Raw genomic sequence first — 23,192 nt, forward strand, 5'->3', positions numbered from 1 at the left:
TGCTTTTTGAGGCTGAGTGTTTTTTCTTAATTGACAGTCAACCAATGATAAGAGTGTGTAATTAACCTTTACTGTTCAATATCAGCAACACTTATGCAATAAGGACCAAGAACCATTTTTCCAGGTAATAAGCATTTCTTGCCTAAAGCAAAGCAACAAGTTGATGATGGGAAAACCTGACAGGCTTAAGTCACAATTTATATTCAAAACAAAATCAATTTTCACTGCTACTCCAGCACTCGAGATCTCTACTTTTACAGTATTGTACCTTGTATGGCATGAGGCAGCCACACAGAAACAGAACATGATCCTATTTTGATAATGAGTAAAGAACCCATTGAATAATTCTATTTGAAAGCTTGGCAACAGAATTATTTTCAGGCCGTTTGAAAGAGATCTTATAATGTTGCAAGTTTCCAACAAGCAGATAGGGAATACGATGGTATCCAAGAGACACTTTAATGAGTACTATTTTGGATGCAATTTCCAGTGGCAGAATTGAATAAAAATATATTCAGCTTGCTGTTTTCTTTCCTGGCATTTACTGAATACAGTAGCTCAAGGGTAAGCAGTACAGTTATAGAATTCCAACTAAATACTTGCTAAATTTTCATTTTCAATTTCAGGCTGTGCCTATGAAGCTCTATAAATCTCCAACTCAAAGTAAATCCTTGGTGATTTCAGCTGGAAGGATGGTCTTCAGGGAAGACTCAGTGAAAAGAAACTGACTGTTGTGCTCAAGAGGCTGATAAGCAGGGGTGGAGAGAAATAAAGGGAATTAAACGAATATGCACTTTATAAGAGGAAAAAAACCTGGCAAAGACATGCTTGATTCATTTCCATACATTTACAAAAAAAAAAATTATTTTGTCACAAGAGCAGAAAAATAACCCCTTTTCCTGCAGCTCTGACAAAATCCTATAATTTTCTTTCCTTCCCAGACTCCTTAAATGGAAAAACACTGATTCCCATGAAGCAAAATACTGTACATAAATGTTCTTAAATTACGCAGTGATGTACAGCCACAGGTATTGTCCACTGCAATAACATGCATACACACAAATATTCTTAACATTCTATCAAGCTCACCATATCACACAACGACAAGCATTTATATATAATCAGTTGTGACCCACACACCATAAAATGTTGCACACTATTCTTGCCTTTGAAAATTATGGAGAAAGCGCTATAACCAGAGCCATTATTTGATTACACTCATAGGAACAAAAGCAAAGTTCATGTTCTTTCAGTAAAGCAATTAAAAAAGAAATTGTCTATTCTAAAAATGGAGCTCTGGAGCATTTTGGGTGTAAAATGATTATCAGAAATTCATCAAATGTCCAAGATACTGTCCAATCTCCAATAGCACAGCTCAACTAGAATTGTATGTAGTGGTTCACATATTCATGTTCAAATTGGAGACTGTCGCCATTACAGATTCATTGAAACAGCAACAATGTTCATTTATACTGCACCTTTAGTAAATAAAAATATCCCTCAGAGGTATTATAAAACAGCTGATTGAAAATAGACATTAAATGCTGTGACTAAAAACTTGGTCGAATAGAAGAATGTTAAGAAGGATCGCAAAGGTTAGGGAAGCAGAGAGGTTTCGAAAGAGAATTTCAAACTATAGAGACTGGGCAGCTGAAGGCAAATGCTGATGGTGGTGATAATGCACAAGAGATTGGGACAGGACTCCCTGGTAGTTTAATTATGTGTCTCTTCAGTTATGCTGCAATGATTGAAATTTGATTCCCTCAGTCTGCCATTGAAGTCACTCAGTCAGTTGTAGCTTTTTAGCTTTGACTGATGAGGTAAAAAAGTCAGAGTGACTTCAAAAGAAATAATTTACACTAAATACTACATGCCTTGACACAGCAGTAAAGCTCAGGTTTATGGTAAATGTCCAAAAGTATTTTCAGAGTGGGCTACTCTGAAGAGTTTTTCCGAAGCACTAAGTGCTGGTTTATATGAATGTTACTTTACTGCAAGTGTATTCTTTCCAGTGCATTTGACAATTTTAGAGAGGAAAGGTCTTGTGAGGAGAATTGAGCTGTGCATAAATGTTTCAAATAAGACATTTACTACAACAGCTGCAAGGACAGTCTATGTCTGCCTTAAATACCCTAACTTACCTATAAAAAAAGAAAAAAAAAATACTTTGTGATACATTTGAGTTAGGCATCTGCTTTCTAACAAAAGCTGCGTGAATGAATAAAATTCCAAATTGGCATCAAATTTTCTTGTGGATCTTGCGACTCAGTGGTAGTGTCTCTATCTCTGGGTCAGAAGACTTAGGTTCAAGTCCCAACTGCTCCAGAGATGTGTTGTAACACATCTAAAAAGGCAAATTCAAAAATTTCTACAACAATGCCCTGTGGAAGTGAGAACAGGTTAGGTTTTGGTCATGCAGCTAACCAAACCTGAAGAGTCAGATCAAAACATTCATAGGCCAGCATGCTTATATGTGAAAGAGCGATAAGATTCTGGAGCAGAGTGTCTGGAAGTTTACCATGGTATAAGCCAACACCAAAAGGGAAAGGAAGTTATTGGCAGAAGACAAGAAATTGTAGTTATAAAACCCTGAAAATTAGATTGCGCTAGTGTCAATTACCAGGCAATTAAGAATTTAAGTAGGTAACTGCTTGGCTACACTCAAGGCTTACTTTGGTCACTGCCAACGTCAAGTCAATAAAAAAAACTTCCCAAATGTCTCACTTTGAACAGCTGTAACAAAGTTTATTATTATATACTTTAAAACAACAGAAAATAGAAACTGTGTAGAAATAAGGGCATCTGCAACTGCTGAAGCCACCTGTTGCCACATTGGGGAATTGTAGCATGCCCATTTCTGGCCTTGCAGTAGGAGATGGGGTTAATTCAAGAACTAGCATTTCTTTAATAAGGAAAAGCAGGTGTTCTTTTAAAATTGGCAGCAGACAGAAATAATTAAACAGTAAGCATCTGTTTCTAACTAAATAAAAACAACAACAGTCCTGAAGGCATAATAATTGATCCAATAAAAGCTGTAGTCTTGGCCTGCATATGACTACATATGAGAATATGATGGAGGCCTTGGGCAATCTATCCGGTCTTCAATCTAAAAGCAGCTGGGCTAATGCCTGGCAAAAGGCCACAGCCAGAAACTTTGCACTAACTTGCAAAAAGAACAGATGCTGCCATATGTGCAAGAGTTAGAATGCAAAACTTTTGCAAAGAACCTAAAATTAAAAATGCTTTTGATTTAATACAGCGCAATACTGCTGTCATAAATATAACAGTACACTGGAATATCTCTGAAAACATGCTGCATGCTGTTATGATCCCAGCTGATGTTACTATTGAACAAGTCAGATCCCAGAATGAAATGTGGCTTGATAGATCATATTTAGTTTGTTTCCTAAACTTAATTTGGCAGTCTTTCACTAAACACAAACACATAAGGCTGAGAATTTGGTTTGTAAAAATAAAACAGAAGTTTATTCCACAAATGAAATGAAACGCTGAGCTGACTAAATGTAACAGTTTGAAAGGTTTCAAAGCACCATGCACAATAAAATCCCATCTACTCCCCAACATGATCTTTTTATGTGAAATCAAAATTCACAAATTTTTGTCCTCTGTCAAATCTGTAACTTTGACTTGTCTATTTCTTCTCTGCTCCTGTCCGATGGGGTGCAAGGCCTTTTTCCTTGACTACTGTCACAACTGAGATCATAGACTAGCTCAGCTCTGAATAATCCATACTTTTCTGGACTGAAAGTTCCACAAACTACACTCTTTCACCAATATCATTTTTGCCTACCTGCTTTAAACAGGCTCCTTTTATAGGAGAAACTATACTTACATCGGACTTTAGTCACGTCTCCTTTAAACAGAACCCAAAAGATTTTGGACTATTTTTAAAACCTTGCTCATCCTAGATTCTGTTAATTCTAATGACTTGGTGCTTTCTCTCTCCTATCCTATACCCTAACATATAAACAAGTTTCCACTAAACTACAGGTGGTTTTGCCCCTAACTACTCTGACACATGCCGATTTAAAATCAGGTTCCAGAAAGACTTAACTAATTAATTTTGAGGCTCTTCACAAGAATAAGCTACTACCTATGCATCACTTGCTTGAAGTCCAATTGTTAAAAAAGAATTAATACTGTACATAAATCACACCTTATATTTCATCCTTCACCTGTCAGGTTGGGGAGTGGCTGGTTCAGGGGTAGAAATGAATATTCTGCGCTCACTATGAACCAACAGCAATGATGATGATGGAAAATTTCCTCTGCTGTATCTAGAAAAATAGCAAATCCGGACCTTTATGATATTGTACATAGGAAATTTTCCACTTTATTATAATGCCACTGACAAATCCTCCTCCAGGTGACCTGCTTTTGACATGATCTTCAAATATCAGTCAAGTGTACAATTAATGGCATTAAATTGGGCAATTAATACGGTCTGCCTAAAAAACTTTCCATCTGCAGAACTGCTTGCCATGCAAACTCCTTGAACTCTGAAACTTAGTTACACTGAACATTAAAATTGATTGCACAGTTAAAAATTCATTCAACCCACTGTATCAATGTTAACTCAGAAAGAACTGCATTAAATCCAATCCCCTGTCCTCTCTCCATTTTAAAAGTTATCCATTTGTTTTTCAAAAGCTTTAAGCATACTGCTTCCACTACTGTACTAACACAGCATTCCATTCATCTCCATCCTCGGCAGGGGGACATTTTCTTCATCCCTTCCTTTATCTTCTTGGGGATCATTCAACATATGCCCCCACTCCCCTAACTTTACTTAAAAACTTCAAATCAGTTTTTAAATTTGAAATTAAAAAGTTAAAAACTTTAAATGAATGTTTTCTCCCACTTGTAAAGATCTATCTATCTGTCTCTCTAAGACAGAATTTTAAACGTTTTACCACTGAATCTACTTATCTTTTCCATGTTGCAAGTCTCATCTCAAGAGATTTAATCTGACACCTATCTTTCAATCAAAGGTGGTTATGCTCTGCATAGCCCTTTAAGATTTTACAAGAACCACAGCACCAGAATATGGTGATTCACATCTGGATATATGGAACATACCTATAGAGAAATGGAGATTTTGGTTATGAAGGAGGAAGCATAAGTCAGGTACGGACAGCAGAGATCAAGTGAATTCCTAGAAGAGTGTAAAGGTAGTAGGAATATAGTTAAGAGGGAAATTAGGAGGGCAGAAACAGGACATGAGATAGCTTTGGCAAATAAGGTTAAGGAGAATTCAAAGGGATTCTCAAATAAATTAAGGACAAAAGGGTATTTGGGGAGAGAATCGGACCCCTTAAAGATCAGTGCGGTGCTGAAAAAGCACAGGTCAGGCAGCATCCAAGGAGCAGGAAAATCGACATTTCGGGTAAATGTCCTTCATTAGGAAGGAGGCTGGGAGCCTCGGGGGTGGAGAGATAAGTGGATAAGGATGGGGAGGGGAATATCTCTCTGGTGGTGGGGTCTGTTTGTAGGTGGCGGAAATGGTGGGGGATGATGCGACGTACAAACGGATACATCACATCATCATGGGAAATTTGTGTCTTACTAACTTGATTGAGTTTGTTGAAGTAACAAAGAGGATTGATGAGTGGGCAGTGGACATGATCTACATGGACTTCAGTAAGGCATTCAACAAGATTCCGCATGGTAGACTGGTTAGTGAGGTTAGATCACATGGAATACAGGGAGAACTAGCCATATGGATACAGAACCGGCTCAAGTGTAGAAGACAGACGGTGGTGGTGCAGGGTTGCTTTTCAGACTGGAGGCTTGTGACCAGCGATGTGCCACAAGGATCGGTGCTGCGTCCACTGCTTTTTGCCATTTATAGAAATTATTTGGATGTGAACAAAGAAGAAATGGTTAGTAAGTTCAGGTGACACCAAAATTGGCAGTGTAGTGGACCTCAGGGTACAACGGGACCTTAATTAGTTGGGCCAATGGGCTGAGGAGTGGCCGATGGAGTTTAATTTAGATTACTGTGATGAGCTGCATTTTAGAAAGGCAAATCTGGGTAGAACTTATAAACCTAATGTTAAGGTCCTGGGGAGTGTTGCTGAACAAAGAGACTTTGGATTGCAGGTTCATAGTTCCTTGAAAGTGGAGTCGTAGGCAGACAGAAGGTGTTTTGTATGCTTGCCTTTATTGATCAGAGCATTGACTAAAGGAGTTGGGAGGTCACAATGTGGCTGTACGGGACATTAGTTAGGCCACTTTTGGAATACAGTGTGCAGTTCTGGTCTCCCTGCTATTAGGATGTTGTGAAACTTTAAAGGATTCAGAAAAGATTTACAAGGATGTTGCCAGGGTTGGAGGGATTGAGCTGTAGAGAGAAGCTGAATAGGCTGGGGCTGTTTTCCCTGGAGCAGAGGCTAAGCAGTGACCTTACAGAGGTTTATAAAATCATGAGGGGCATAGGGTAAATACACAAGGTTCCCCTTGTCTAAAATTAGATGGTATAGATTTAAGGTGAGTGGGGAGGGGAATTTAAAAGGCATCCCAGAGGCAACTTTTTCATACAGAGGGTAGTGCATGCATGCAATAAGCTGCCAAAGAAAGTGGAGGCTGGTACAATTGCAAGATTTAAAAAGCATCTAGAGGGGTATATGAATAGGACGGGTTGAGGAAGATATGGGCCAAATGCTGGCAAATGACACTAGATTTGTTTAGGATATCTGGTAAGCATGGACGAGTTGGACCAAACGTCTGTTTCCGTGCTGTACAACTCCAAGATTCTATAAGATCATCCATCTGAAGTGCACCGATTAATACCATTTGTCAAACACATATGGAAATGGAAAAATCAAAACTGTATGACTTAGTGAAGGTATGCTGCTGACTTCAAATGCTCATAATGCAATACTTAGTGAACAAAACACAAACTTACTCATAAAACATTTAATTCCACCTTTGACTTTCTGTTTGACAATTAATAAGGAAGGTAAAGCATACACCAATGTACAAGTTACAGCTTGTATACTTGAAAACCAGCATCAGGACAATACAGAAAACTTGTGCAAAAACAACATGGCTGAAAATCTAGCTTTTGAGGAAGGTTTAGATGTGGAGAAGGTAAGTAATGGGGTCCAAACGCTTAAGAAGCACATTGCAGAGAGACAGACAAGGTGATCGAAGATTTCAAGAGAAATAGTGAAAGAGGGAAAATAGGGTTCCATGCTCTGCAATCGGTGCAGGTACGCTGAAAGCTGCTGCCAGGCACAGACCTCAAAGGCCCACACAGCCGGGAAGAAATTTAGAGGGAGCGCTGGCTACTGGTTCACTTGGCATGTGCTAGGACCACAGGTTGGAGCACAGCCACTGTAAAGGAATCCTTGAAATGATTTGTAGAACAGGATAGGGATTTTGAATTCTGCGTGTTGGAGAACATGACAGTGTCTCAGGTTAATGAGTGGATGTTGAACTATGACAGCAGAGTTTTGGTTTGGTCAGAGTTTGACTACAATGGGCTAAGGAAAATAGTGCAAAAGATGTTGCAGAACTTACATCTTAATGTAATAAAATTATGGAAGCATTTCAGCAGGAGTGGATGCCATCTTAGTCTTCACTGAATCAACTTATTTTAATATTAAATGCTTTATGTACAAGTCAAAGAATCACACTAACTGTTGAAAGCCTCAGAAAATCACTTACCCATCTAACACAAAGCTTCACTCATCTATGTACAAGAGCATCTGGACTGCACAGTTATTGATGGTCTGCCATCCACTAATGCACATTAAGATTAAATGTAAAGCATAGATCCACATGTTAAAGTTAAATTTAGTTTTCCAAACACAACTCTGGGTGCTTCTCTGATTTCTACTGTAAATACTTTACAAAGTAAGCACTTTTGAATTGACAAAGCAGGAAACATTGGCATGCTTGTAAATATTCATCCATATTTTGTTAATATACATCATCCCAAACAAAATAAACAGAATTATTTTCCGGCAAACCAAACCTGGAGCACTGGCTCCACTATAATGGAAGGGACAATGTGACACAATAGATTCATCTGTCTCCATACTCAAAACAGACAGGCCATGCCACTGGCACACAAAGAAACTAGTGAAAGAAAAATCTGGCAACAATTACAACAGTTAATCTGGAAAAGCAACATAACGTTTGCCTCTAAAATACTGCAAGTATTCAGGCAGCAACTGCCACAACTGAGTAAACATTTTGTTTTAATAACCCATTTCATCAATTTGTTTTTATTCTAGTTAAGGACCCAAAATCTACGAGTTCCAACATTACCACCTGTGACTTATTATTTCTTCGTTGTGAATATAATTTTTTTTAGATTAGATTACTTGCAGTGTGAAAACAGGCCCTTCGGCCCAACAAGTCCACACCGACCCGCCGAAGCGCAACCCACTCAGACCCATTCCCCTACATTTACCCCTGCACCTAACACTACGGGCAACTTAGCATGGCCAACTCACCTAACCTGCACATTTTTGGACTGTGGGAGGAAGCCGGAGGAAACCCACGCAGACACGGGGAGAATGTGCAAACTCCACACAGTCAGTCGCCGTTTCGCAAGTTGCTGAGATGCCTCTCTTTGACGGCATGTGCTGCTGCTACTACGTGCTTTTAGTGGATTGAGTGAATGTTTAAGCTGGTGAATGGGGGAATGATTAAGTGAGCTGCTTTGAATGGTGTCAAGCTCATGTATTTTGGAGGTGCATTCATGCAAGCACGTGGCAAGATCGAAATCCTCGGACACCCTTCCTGTTAGCATTGTTGGTCTAGCTACAGAAAATGGACTGAAGTGATTTGAGACAGCAGTTCACCACCTACACCTTCTCAAGGCCAACTAGGGATGACCAGCCAGCAACCTCTACAACCCATGAAGGAACCCTCAAGATCCCAAAAAGTGTGGGGAACCCTGGTGAAAATAAAATAGAACAATGAGCATGCTGTTGAGATTTAATCCTACCACCATATTTTGTGAGCACCTTATTCTTTAAGTTAATACTACATGCTTATTTAATTCTTGCGCAATAAAAGTTGCTTAAAATATGAAACATTGTAGCATAATTCTACAGTTAATAACTGGACTTGAATTTCTTTTGAAAAGTTAATGGACTTCCATGAGATCCTAATAATTATTATACCAGTTTATCAGCTGACTTCTCAAAAAACAGACCTTATTGCTCTTACATTGGAATGCTAATGATTATAAAAGGAATGAGAAGTTACACAATGATGCAGTTTGCGTATTGTAGCTCAGAAGAAAGTGAGGAGACAAAAAGAATGGTAAAGTGAGAAACCATTCACTTTTAAACCATCTCACCAAAAGCAGCGATAAACTTCATGCACAAAACTTCCTTTGCCAGTAGATTACGTGCTCTGTAGCAACATAGAAAATAGTTGTTCTTTGTACTCAAGACATCATGAGCATAAGGTACACTGTATGAACCAATCATCTTGTCCATAGATCATTTTCTTACGTTAATGTAACTGCAGCCTCTCACAGACTGCTTTGAAATCACATGTTTAATACAAGAGGGTACGGTAGCACGGGGACTCTTCAAGTGACATTTTTGTGAAGAGTCACCATTACCATGACCAATGGTGTGTGACCCAGCAGTGGTGGTGCAGTTTCTAGGACCCTGCTGCTCAGGTTCTTCTCAGTAATGAAGTTTGCAAACTTGCAGCAAACCAGTTTTGGCAAGTGGCTGAGGTGCCTCTCATTGACTGCAGGTGCTACTTCCACTGTGTGCTTGTAGTGGATTGAGTGAATGTTTAAGGTGGTAAATGGGGGGGGGGGGGGGGGGGGAAAGAGAGACTGATTAAGTGAGCTGCATCGAATACTGTCAAGCTCATGTACTGTTAGAGCTGAACTCATGCAGGCACGTGGCAACTTTACTCATGGCGACAAACAATTCCCAAGCAAAGTTTATCTCAAAGTCTGTTTTTTTTTTTTAAAAACTACTTGCTAAGCATCATAATATAAAAGTATAATTTCTCTCTCCCCTTCTGGGTATCCTTCACACTAATGGCCTTGGAATAGCCACTCTGAGATCCTCAAAAGTTTTAAGGGTAAACTATTTTTGACTGCCTTAAAAGACATTCAACTCCATCATTAAACTCCTTTTCACAACCAGAACCTGACATGTTCATGATAGCAATTTACAAGAACAGCTGATAAAGACATATACACTATACTGTGGTGTTTTGATGCAGTAGGAGGGGCATGTTGGAGTAGGCATTAAGGGAACATTTTGCCAAGTACATGCTGCTGGCAGGGGAGATAAGAGAGGGGAAAAAAAAACAAGCAATGCCTTGTTACGCTGGTTTCCATGAGAGAAACCCCAGTTCAACATAGCCAGACAACTAAGATTATTCTTCTTACAAATTTCAGAGTGGAACAGAGATCCGAGAGTACATACAAGTTAGCAAATTTTACATAGATAAAGGTCAGAAGATCATGAATAGCTAAGGGAATGAAATATGATAACTATTTGCCTAATCAAGCTAAACATAAAAGATAATTCAAACATCTTGGAGGCCATTTAGTTCATCACATTCATTCCATCATTGAAACCTCTGGTTTCTCCCATCCGCAAAACTGGTGCTGAATAAGGGAACAATTCAATCACTGCTTAGCCCAACAAGAGGTAAAAAGCAGAAGCTGCTGCCATTTATTTTGGCAACAGAACAAGGCTGTCCAAAAAAATTGCATTTTTCTCGCAACTTATTGCACTGTCATATTGTTTGTACACTGAATGACTGAGTGCTGTTATATACTTAAATCAGAAAAATGATCGATTTAAGTGTTAGCTAATATCATTGGCTGATGGAACCTGACCATGCTTTACTCCAAGTGGTACCATGAAATTTTTCATGCCTATTTCAGTAGGTTCACAGGGTTTCAATTTCATATCACATCTGAAGAATGGTGCCTCTGACAATGAAGCATATACCTCGAACTTACCTGTGCGCCTAGATCTTGTATGGTAACTTGAACACAACCATTGTATCCAGAAGCACAAACACCAAACTATCAACAACTTTGCAGCAAGGTAAAGTCCAGAAGTACAGTACCCCTCACTGTTCCATAACCTAGGCTGATTTCAGAGTTACATTAGATGTGCAAACTCATTGCTGAAAAGCTACTCATTCACCTTCAAAATTAAAATAAATGCGATAAGGAAAGGTACCAATAACTTGAAAGAGAAGTCACTGTGCTCACTATGCTTGTTGAGTAATGATATTTGTACCAAATAAAGCTGAAGTGGAACCTTGATCAATTTTACTTCATATTTTGAAAACTGAGAAATCTCAAAGAGATGGCTATCCATTCTCTTCTGATACCCCCAAGCTTATGATCTGAAACAAGTGCAGCGAACAAGAAAACCTAGACTATAAATAAACAGCAGGTGGCTTTGAAGTTGTTCCTATGTTGAAATTCAGACAGAAGAGGAAAGTGATCAGTTGAGTGTGAAATACAGACTGCAGTTTCCTTCAAAGTATGAAGGGCAATTAAGGTCACAAGAAAGGTATGTTAGGCCCCTTCACTTGAGAAGCTACATGGAGATATTGTATTCTTGGCATCTTGCACCCAATCAACTAAACTCAGAGCGATCTTTGGAATTTCATTAAGAGAAAGCAAAACTAATGCAAAACACCTAGCTGATTCTCAGTGTTATCATACAGGTTACACAGGCACTACACTTAGAAATCAGTAAACCTTTCCCTTACGTGGAATACATTGGATAATGTAGAGCAATCTTGTGGCATGGTGCCAAACAGCAGGAGAACAGAGGTTCTTCCCTACTGTTCACTGCATGGGAAGTTCCGATGTTAGTTATGTCAACTAGGGAAGCCCCTGAGCAGATGTGAAGTGCTTGCTTCCTCAGCAAGGACAAGACAAGAACATATATTGCAAGCAGCCAATTCTGGTGGAATATCTGGAGGTTGGAAATGAGCTGACAGGTCATTCAGAAAGTTGGAGCTGCTGAAAATTCTTGGGTAAAGAACTATAGACACTTTATTCACTGCTATCTAGTTATGCAAGAACTTAATTATTTACTTACACTAAATACTTATAACATTTAAATATATTTGGGAACATATTTAAAGCTCCCAAAAAAAACTGATGTCAATATCATCAATACCTAATGCTGTTAAAACAATTACCATTCCCCAGTCCAAACCAGGCCTCTTTATGCCAAATTTGCACTGGTTGAAGAAACCCACTCTAAACAGATTTCATAAATGATCATTTTTTATATGCAGCTTTTGGATGGATACTTAAACCAAGTACAGACACAGACTGTACCCTTCACTAAATGTTCCTGACTCAAGTTCAAAGCTGAACAACATCTGACACTCACTTTTGGCATCCAATTACAACAACCCTCAGTACACCATTTTCTCACAAATCTAGCTTTAGTCCTGATTGAAAGGAACAGATTTTACAAACGTACACCTATTATGGCTAGTAAGAACTGGCCTCCTCTCAAATCTGTATTGAGAATAGCAACAAATCAAAAAAGAATGTAAATGTTATTTAATTAGACAGGAAACAGCACCAGAAATAAGACAACAGACTATAATGCACCGTGGCTCAGTGGTTAGCACGGCTGCCTCTGCATGGGTTTCCTCCAGGTGCTCCAGTTGCCTCCCACACTCCAAAGATGTGCAGGTTAGATGGACTGGCCATGTTAAATTGCCCATAGTGTTAGGTGCATTAGTCAGGGGTAAACGTAGGGGCATGGGTCCAAGTGGGTTACTCTTTGGAAGATCGCTGTGGACTTGTTGGGCCAAAAGGCCTGTTTCCACACTGTAGGGAATCTAATCTAATCTAATAACTTCTTATGACATTTCAGACAAAAGACTGCCAAAGTTGCTGGAATTGAGAGGTGTGAAAGGTGCATTAGTGAGACCAGCAACAGGTATCTCCTTAACCTATCAGATTTAAGGCCTGGGAAATACACAGAATGGGAAGTAGAATACATTAGAGGAGGAAAATTCAATCAGCTACAGAAAGACAAGTAGAGGGACAACAGGTATCGTGGTGAAATAACAGAATCCCTTGCCTTGACTGAGTAAACTAGATTCAAAACCAAAAATGCTGTAAAGAATTAGTACTTGCATTTTTGTTTTCCTGCTTCAGTGGCAAAAAAAGAAAGACTTCTCTTGAATTTGACATTATTAAAATTTCCGTGGAGAAGTTATTTGGGTGGAACTGAGAAACAAGAAAGGAAAGATCACCTTATTGGGATTGTATTATAGACCCCCTAAGTCAGCGGGAAATTGAGAAACAAATTTGTAAGTAGATTTCAGTTATCTGTACAAATACTAGGGTGGTTATGGTAAGAGATTGTAACTTTCCAAACATGGACTGGGACTGCCATAGTGTTAAGGGTTTAGATGGAGATGAATTTGCGAAGTGTGTACAAGAAAATTTTCTGATTCAGTATGTGGGTGTACCTACTAGAGAAGGTGAAAAGATTGACCTACGCTTCGGAAATAAGGCAGGGCAGGTGACTGAGATGTCAGTGGGGGAGCACTTTGGGGTCAGCGACCATAACTTTATGAGACTGCCAAAGTAGTGATGGAAAAGGATAGACTAGATCTAAAAGTTGAAGTTTTAAATTGGAGAAAGGCCAATTTTGACGGTATTAGGCACGAACTTTCAAAAGCTGATTGGGGGCAGATGTTCGCAGGTAAAGGGACGGCTAGAAAATGGGAAGCCTTCAGAAATAATATAATGAGAGTCTAGAGAAAGTACATTCCTGTTAGGGTGAAATGAAATGCTGGTAGGTATACGGAATGCTGGATGACTAAAGAAATTGTGGGCTTGGTTAAGAAAAAGAAGGAAGCATATGTCAGGTATAGACGAAATAGATCAAATGAATCCTTAGAAGAATATAAAGGCAGTAGGAGTATACTTGAGAGAAATCAGACAAAAAGGGGACGAGATGGCTTTAGCAAATAGAGTTAAGGAGAATCCAAAGGGTTTTTACAAATACATTAAGGACGAAAGGGTAACCATGGAGAGTATAGGGCCCCTCAAAGATCAGCAAGGCGGCCTTTGTGTGGAGCCGCAGGAGATACTAAACGAGTATTTTGCATCAGTGTTTACTGTGGAAAAGGACATGGAAGATATAGAATGTAGGGAAATAGATAGTGACATCTTGAAAAATGTCCATATTACAAAGGAGGAAGTGCTGGATGTCGAGAAACACATAAAAGTGGATAAATCCCCAAGACCTGATCAGGTGTACCTTAGAATTCTTTGGGATGCTAGGGAAGTGATTGCTGGGCCTCTTGCTGAGATATTTGTATCATCGATAGTCACAGGTGAGGTGCCGGAAGATTGGAAGTTGGCTAACGTGGTGCCACTATTTAAGAAAGTTGATAAGGACAAGCCAGGGAACTATAGACTGGTGAACCTGATGTCAGTGGCAGGCAAGCTGTTGAAGGGAATCCTGAGGGACAGGACGTACATGTATTTGGAAAGGCAAGGACTGATTAGGGATAGTCAACATGGCTTTGTGCGTGGGAAATCATGCCTCACAAACTTGATTGAGTTTTTTGAAGGAGTAACAAAGAGGATTGATGAGGGTAGAGTGGTAGATGTGATCTATATGGACTTCAGTAAGGCTTTCGACAAGATTCCCCATGGGAGACTGGTTAGCAAAGTTAGATCTCATGGAATACAGGGAGAACTAGCCTGAAGAAGGGCTTATGCCTGAAACATCAATTCTCCTGCTCCTTGGATGCTGCCTGACCTGCTGCGCTTTTCCAGCAACACATTTTTCAGCTCTGATCTCCAGCATCTGCAGTCCTCACTTTCTCCCAGGGAGAACTAGCCATTTGGATAAAGAACTGGCTCAAAGGTAGAAGACAAAGGGTGGTGGTGGAGAATTGTTTTTCAGACTGGAGGCCTGTGACCAGTGGAGTGCCACAAGGATCGGTGCTGGGTCCACTACTTTTTATCATTTATATAAATGATTTGGATGTGAGAATAAGAGGCATAGTTAGTAAGTTTGCAGACGACACCAAAATTGGAGGTGTAGTGGACAGCGAAGATGGTTACCTCTGATTACAATGGGATCTTGATCAGATGGGCCAATGGACTGAGGAGTGGTAGATGGAGTTTAATTTAGATAAATGCAAGGTGCAGCATTTTGGGAAAGCAAATCTTAGCAGGACTTGTACACTTAATGTAAGGTCCCAGGGAATGTTGCCGAACAAAGAGACCTTGGAGTGCAGGTCCACAGCTCCTTGAAAGTGGAGTCGCAGGGAGATAGGATAGTGAAGGCGGCATTTGGTATGCTTTCCTCTATTGGTCAGAGCATTGAGTTGGGAGGTAACGTTGTAGCAGTACAGGACATTGGTTAGACCATTGTTGGAATATTGCATGCAACTTTGGTCTCCTGCCTATCAGAAGGATGTTGTGAAACTTGAAAGGGTTCAGAAAAGATTTACAAGGACGTTGCCAGGGTTGGAGGATTTGAGCTATAGGGAAAGGTTGAACAGACTGGGACTGTGTTCCCTGGAGCATCAGAGGCTGAGGGGTGACCTTATAGAAGTTTATAGAATCATGAAGGGCATGGATAGGTTAAATAGACAAGGTATTTTCCCTGGGGTGAGGAAGTCCAGAACTAGAGGGCATAGGTTTAGGGTGAGAGGGGAAAGATATAAAAGAGACCCAAGGGGCATAACTTTCACAGAGGGTGGTGCATGTATAGAATGGGCTGCCAGAGGAAGTGGTGGAGGCTGGTACAATTGCAACATTTAAAAGGCATCTGGATGGGTATATGAATAGGAAGGGCTTGGAGGGAAATGGGCCGGGTGTGGCAGGTGGGACTAGATTGGGTGAGGATATCTGGTCGGCATGGTCGAGTTGGACCGAAGGGCCTGTACCTGTGCTGTATACCTCTATGATTCTAAATGAGACTCTATACTTGTAAAAGATAATTCTGTCCAGCAGAACAATTATTTGGCAGTCATCAACACTTGTTACATTATTGAAAGGGTATTCTACATTTGCAATTTCTGGATTTGACTTATTTTCACAATTTTAATGGTCAAGTAAAATATGGGGCTAAGGGCACATGCTATTTTTGCAAACAGATTGAGGAAATGATAACTCAGACAGCAAAAGGTAGACAAGGTCGCAAAGGTGACATTTGGTATGCTTCCCTTTATAGGTCATTGAGTAAAGGATTTGGTAGGTCAGGCTGCCATTGTACAGGGCATTAGTTAGGCCACTATTGGAATACTGCATTGAATTCAGGTCTCCCTGCTCTAGGAAGGATGTTGTGAAACTTGAAAGGGTTCAGAAAAGATTTATAAGGATGTTGCCAGGGTTGGAGGGTTTGAGCTACAGGGAGAGGCTGAAAAGACTGGGGCTATATTTCCTGGAGCATCACAAGCTGAGGGGTGACCTTAAAGAAGTTTATATAATCACGAGAGTCATGGACAGAGCGAATAGTCAAGGTCTTTTCGTCAGGTTAGGGGAGTCCAAAACTAGAGAACATAGGCTTAAGGTGAGAGTGAAAGGTTTTCACACAGAGGGTGGTGCATAAATGGAATGAGTTGCTAGAGGAAGTGATTGAGGCAGGTACAATTACCACATTTAAAAGACATCTGGATAGGTATATGAATAAAGAAGGGTTTAGAGGGATATGGGCCAAATGCGACTAGACTTATTTGGGATATCTGGTCAGCATGGACTGAATAGTCAGTTTCCATGCTGTACATCTCTGTAACTCAAACTGAATATTCTCATTACCCGTTTCCTCCCTTCAAAGGTACTATCCCCTTTATCTGTATAATAGAAAGCACCATTAGCATTACATTTATTTCAGTTACAAATTCTGGTCCATCTGCATCGATTTTGTTTTTTCTCCCGCTCGCCCCCCATTTTACGTTAGCGGTTCATCAGATTTTTTAAAAATGCATCTCCACACTATCAGCTTAGTTGGTAAATACACCACATGGATACATGTAAAATAGCAGAGTGGGAAAGTTTAAAGTTCAATCTTTGATTAACACAGAATTGAAAAATCTCAGTTGGCCACAGCAACCTGGGCAATAAACAGGAAAACTAGTTGATCTCACAGAAGTAATCTCCGCTGAAAGGTATATTTGTAAGGATAGTATGAACTTGATATAGTATTTCTAAATGGAGAATAACACAGTTAACTGAGAATTTGTTATTTGGGCATTAGATTGACATAGTTCATGCCCAGCATCTTCAGGAGGGTATACTTTATTTTTGTAGAACGTGAACATGAGGATTTTGAACTGAAGCTCAACATTAATTCAAGTTGGCTCAAAATATTACTTCTATAGCTAAATTTTGACAAAATTATTTTTATACAGTGCAACTTTGTTAAATTAACATTAAGTGGAAACCAATCTGGCTTTAGTTAAGAGGTTAAAAGAAGTGCTAATTCCACCCAGCATTTTTAGTGGCTTTTGAATCCTCTTTATTCAGCCTGGGGAATGATCCTGCTGTTTCAATTTAATTAACTGAGCAAAGTCAGCAGATAAATCAAAGTTTCAAATTCCAGCACCTTCCTTTAGTTAGGTTTTATTTATCCAGAGGACTTTAAGAAAATGATCAATTTTCAAATTCTGCAAAGGCAGCCAAATCACTTTAAACTTTTATTCTTTAAATCACAGAATTTTCCCAACTTTATAAAGCAGTTGATAAGTGTCACTAGCAGAATTTCTGCACTGTTTCTGCAGCTTCAAAATGGAGCTGACCTCTTTGCCTTTGATGGTGCTCAGAACTTAACTCATTGCAAATCCCTTATGCACAAATTGAAAGAGTGGAAAATATGAACCCTTTCCAATTATCTTTTCAGCCAACACAGTAAAACACATTACTCTCTCACCTACAGTTTTGTTTTGTAGAATCATTGTATCAAAATAGGCTATTAAATCCCTCAAAAAAAGTTAAGGATTTTTTTCCAATTTACATGTGGTTGCAGTATCTTCAATATCTGTAAATACTACAGTACAACTCACAATCAGAATCCAAATAAAACTGCCAAATTAAAAATCAGTAATCCCCATGAACTTACAAAAAAAGCAGATAATTTTATTTTCAATTATGAAGCTCAATGCAAAATGTACAATCATCCATTTGCTTGCAGAATTCAGTAAAATGACAAATAATTTAAGAGCAGATTGTGACAAAATGCAATGTTGATAATGCAATGTTCGTTGGATTCTCTCATTTTTATGTGATTGTTTGGAGGGCTTCAACACCCCAATGCTTCTCAGTTTTAAACTGTGACTTTATAATTATGGCTTTCAACCTACAGCAATTTAAAAGTCCCCCCTTCAACAAAGGTCATATTGGAAACATAACCTGCCTTTTAAAAAAAAAGTTGAATTCTATTAAACCAATAAAACTTAACATTAAAATATATAAACATTGAATTACGAAGCTTCTCCAAAGTATCATTAGCAGAACGATGGATCTGCAAGTCAAATAGATGGGGTAAATGAAGCTGGCATTAAATCAGTGCTCCCTCCACGATCTCTTGCTAACTTGATCATAAAATTCCCATTATGGATAAGCCAACATTAATGAGCTAAACTAGTTAGTCAATCTTTTGCTGTGGACCAGGTAGACACTCAAATCAAATTAACAAGTCTGCCTCAAAAGATCCAAAGTCAGTTCATATTTACCATTACCAAGCACATCAACTTAGAATGACAGAATCAGAGAAACCCTTGTGCAAAAAAAGGCCATTCAGCCCATCAGGTCTGCACTGACCCTCCAAAGAACATCCCACCTAGACCCAGCTCCTTGTGCCATAATCCTACACTTCCCATGGCTAACCCACTTTGCCTGGACATCTTTGGACTGATTTTTTTTTGAGGGGGTGGAGAAAGAGAGAAAGAGAAGAGAGAGAGATAAAAGAGTTGGAGCACTGGCAGAAACCCACGCAGACGCAGGGAGAGCATGCAAACTTCACACAATCATGTCAGGCTGGATTTGAATCTCATTCCTGGTGCTGTCAGGTAGCTGTGCTAACCAATGAGCCACTGTACCACCCTCTAGGAGAGAATGAGATGGGGAGACCACATCCTTAAACCTTCATTCCATCATAGACAAGATAGTCACTAACTGATCAGTAGAAGACTCAAATAAGGTTTGTGCCTTCTATCCTGGCTATCTCTCATCAGATAATTCTGTTTGCTTTTACTTAAATAGTTACATCCGTTCTTTTGATGGCTTTGCGTCTAAACATAACAGTACTCTTCTTTACCACATCATCTGGCTATCCCCATTAAAAAGAGCTAAACGTGACCATTATACTGTCTTTCTTGAGCTTAATTTGCAGCTTTTTTCTATTCCATCTTAACAATGTTCACTTATTGCATTTGGTCCTCAAGATTATTTGCAAATGTTAAGTAGTCTAAAAGTTTGATCACGACTCCCTGCCCATAGCTTGACATCCAAATCACTGTGTACAAGGTGAACAGTTGCAGTACAAGAACAGGCCCAGTCATACCACCTCCCACTTTGAACCACTTTTAGAGGCTGGCCTTAATGTCTCCTTTCTAAAGGGTTTTAAATTCAATTTATCACTTTCCCTTATTCCACAATCTTTAACTTGGTCTTTTTTTCATCTATAATGCATATCATTTTCCTAACATTCACTTAAAAGGCTAACAATATCACTATACCCTCTTCTTCTTCAAAAAAAATCATAAATAGTTCCCAGACAATTATCATGAGTTTTATTTATATAAATTATACTAGGCACAACTATTAAAAATCTTAAGGATCAGAACTTTTTTTGCGGATTCACCACACGTATCATTATGTCAGTTGAATATGTGAAACCTTTTCAATTGCAAGCACAAGAAAGTGACATCAATAATGTGGCTTTCATTTTCCCTTAACTACTGTTCCCTTGCACTTTCTTGAATGTAAAGTCAGGTATAGTGCCACAGAGGACCTCATCAAACGCTATTGTGCATATGAAAGCATAGATGGTGAGTGGTACAGACCATTCAATCACCAGAATTGCTCAGAATGAGTTGGATCCTGTCCCTATCCAACACACACTCAAACACAAAGGTTGCTCAATTCTGAATTTTCCACTCAGGAGCCCATTCCAATTACAACAACTCTACTGTTGTCGCAGCAAATCAGCTCACTCAGCATAAACAGTCCGAGCCAAGATCTCAAAGTCTGCAACTATCAGATACTCACTGAATTAAGGTGCTGGCCAGCAGGGAAGTAAGAGAACCCTTTTCAAAGGCAAAAGAACAAGGAAAGTTCATTCTGAATTATACCAACTTTATCCAGAAAAGAAACTTAGGATCCCTGCCATTTTTGAGAAGTGACTTAAAATTTATAACTGCAATAAATCGAAATGTATTAGACTATACACTATTTATACGCTTCCAGTTGTTCACAAGACACAAACCACACCACAAGATCAAACAGTTTAATTTTATGGAAAAATTAAAGTTAATCTTTTTAATAAGTGTTTAAATAACACCCATGCTTCTGTAACTGCTTTCATCTCAGCGTCAATACATTTTAAATATGACCTTGTATCAATTAAATGTGATTTGATGCAATCAACAACACTGTATTGGTTTACAGAGGAGGAACTGCTACATATATCAACCTGAGCTTTGGGGACCAGCCACCCCTTCAATCAAAAACAAATCAGAAAGCAGAAACTTTAAACCAAAAAGTGAGCAATTTCCTTCTGAGACTCTACGGAACACGTTTCTTGGAGAGAATTTTGCACGTTATTGATCTATCTGTAGTAAGAACATAAGAACTCTGAGCAGGAGTAGGCCATCCGGCCCTTCAAGCCTGCTCCACCATCCAATCAGACCATGGCTAATCTTTTCGTGGACTCAGCTCCACTTACCCACGTTTTCACCATTTATCTTCCTAATTACTTGTTGTACCTCAAAGTTTGAGAGAAGATTTGTAGCTCGGGTGCTCGTTGTTGTGGCTCGATACGCCGAGCTGGGAATTTGTGTTGCAGACGTTTCGTCCCCTGTCTAGGTGACATCCTCAGTGCTTGGGAGCCTCCTGTGAAGCGCTTCTGTGATCTTTCCTCCACCATTTGTAGTGGTTTGAATCTGCCGCTTCCGGTTGTCAGTTCCAGCTGTCCGTTGTAGTGGTCGGTATATTGGGTCCAGGTCGATGTGCTTATTGATTGAATCTGTGGATGTGATCCACAGATTCAATCAATAAGCACATCAACTTGGACCCAATATACCGACCACTACAACGGACAGCTGGAACTGACAACCGGAAGCGGCAGATTCAAACCACTACAAATGCCGGAGGAAAGATCACAGAAGCGCTTCACAGGAGGCTCCCAAGCACTGAGGATGTCACCTAGACAGGTGACGAAACATCTGCAACACAAATTCCCAGCTCGGTGAACAGAACCACAACAACTTGTTGTACCTGCATACCAACCTTCTGCAATTCATGCACAAGGATACCCAGGTCCCTCTGCCAATCAGCATGCTGCAGCTTTTTACCATTCAAGTAATAATCTATTTTGCTGTTATTCCAACCAAAATGTATGACTTCATATTTACTAACACTGTATTCCATCTGCCAGACCTTTGCCCACTCACTCAACGTATCCATGTTCCTCTGCAAGGTTTCACAGTCCTCTGCACACTTTGCTCTGCCGCTCATCTTAGTGTCATCAGCAAATTTCGACACCATACACGTGGTCCCCAACTCCAAATTATCTATATAAATGGTAAATAATTGTGGTCCAACACTGATCCCTGAGGCACATCACTAGTCACTGATTGCCAGCCAGAATAGCACTCATTATCCCCACTCTTTGCTTCCTGTCAGTCAACCAATCTTCTGTCAATGCTAATACTCTACCCCTAACACTGTGCAACCTTATCTAATGCAACAGCCTCATATGCAGCACCTTGTCAAAGGCCTTTTGGAAATCGAGGTACAGCACATCCACTGGGCCCCCATTGTCCACCGTGCTCGTAATGTCCTCAGAATTCCAAAAGATTTGTGAAGCATGACCTGCCCTTCATGATCCCATGCTGGTCTGTATAATGGGACAATTTCTTTCAAGATGCTCTGCTATTTCTTCCTTGATAATGGACTCAAGCATCTTCCCCACTACAGATGCTAAGCTCACTGGTCTATAATTCCCCATATTTTGTCTACTTCCCTTTTTAAACAGTGGCGTTACATTTGCTGTTTTCCAATCTGCTGGGACTACCCCAGAGTCCAGCGAAGTTTGGAAAATAACTGCCAATCCACCTGCTATTTCTCCCGTCATCTCTTTTAGTATCCTGGATACAATCCATCCAATAGATCACAAGTTTGAGCAAAAATCAACAGCAGCAGATAACCCAAATTAAACAATGCAACAAGGTTATTATTCTGCCTCTCTTCTTACCTTCTCCAGGTCTCCTTCTTTCTCAGAGTCACACTCAACTCCAGTTTCATCTTCCAGGAATGGATTTGTAGATGGTGGTGCTGCTTCAGGCTTTTTCTGTCCAAGGGAAAGGAAGCCAGAAAGCTAGTTATTACACAAAATTTTGCCAATGCTTAAAATACTTTGAAAGGTGGGGAGAAAAGTTTTTTTCAACATAGATTATTACTACATACGCGTACATGGCGACTATTAAAAAGTCAAGTTTTACTTACCACTTACAAACATGGTATATAAACTATCACTCTCAAAGTTCAACTTCTGTTGTTCATTTTTTACTGCAAGAGATCTGCACCAACCCTCTGAGATCCCTCCAATCCTTAATTTCCTTTACACATTCAAACATGCTCTGCTGCAGTCCATTGGCTGTAAAGTGCCTTAGAACAATGACAGGCTTTGAAAGGTGCTAAGCAAATACAAATTCTTTCTCCTCACTTGAACTATAGTTCCATTTAATTTTGGACAGTTTGTTGTTCCTCGATAAAACATAACGCTTAATGTCAACATCTGTCCATATGAATGAACAAATGTCCTCTTTGAGAGCAGCAAGAAAAACTCTAGAACACATCTATCTAGAAATTGAGCTGTTCAGAGATGTTGTTACTCTGCAGCAAGTGAGAAACAGGGACACTACTACTGTATCACAAGAACACTATTACTTATGTCTAAAGTAAATTCACAATTATATTTGAAAAATGCTGT

At 39.5% G+C, this 23,192-nt stretch overlaps 1 protein-coding gene across 1 annotated transcript in view; it reads right to left on the reverse strand.

Annotated features, from left to right (window-relative positions):
* The window catches only part of vps53 (VPS53 subunit of GARP complex), a 235,043-nt gene that overhangs the window by 110,773 nt on the left and 101,078 nt on the right, over positions 1-23,192 (reverse strand). Inside the window, exon 12 of the mRNA XM_043718341.2 lies at positions 22,455-22,550. Coding sequence (XP_043574276.2) covers positions 22,455-22,550 — 96 coding nt within the window. The remainder of the gene's footprint in view (positions 1-22,454; positions 22,551-23,192) is intronic.

The sequence above is a fragment of the Chiloscyllium plagiosum genome, unplaced genomic scaffold (assembly GCF_037043375.1).
Source record: "Chiloscyllium plagiosum isolate Xiang-an unplaced genomic scaffold, Cpla_swu_hap1 HiC_scaffold_31, whole genome shotgun sequence".
Lineage (NCBI taxonomy): Eukaryota > Metazoa > Chordata > Chondrichthyes > Orectolobiformes > Hemiscylliidae > Chiloscyllium > Chiloscyllium plagiosum.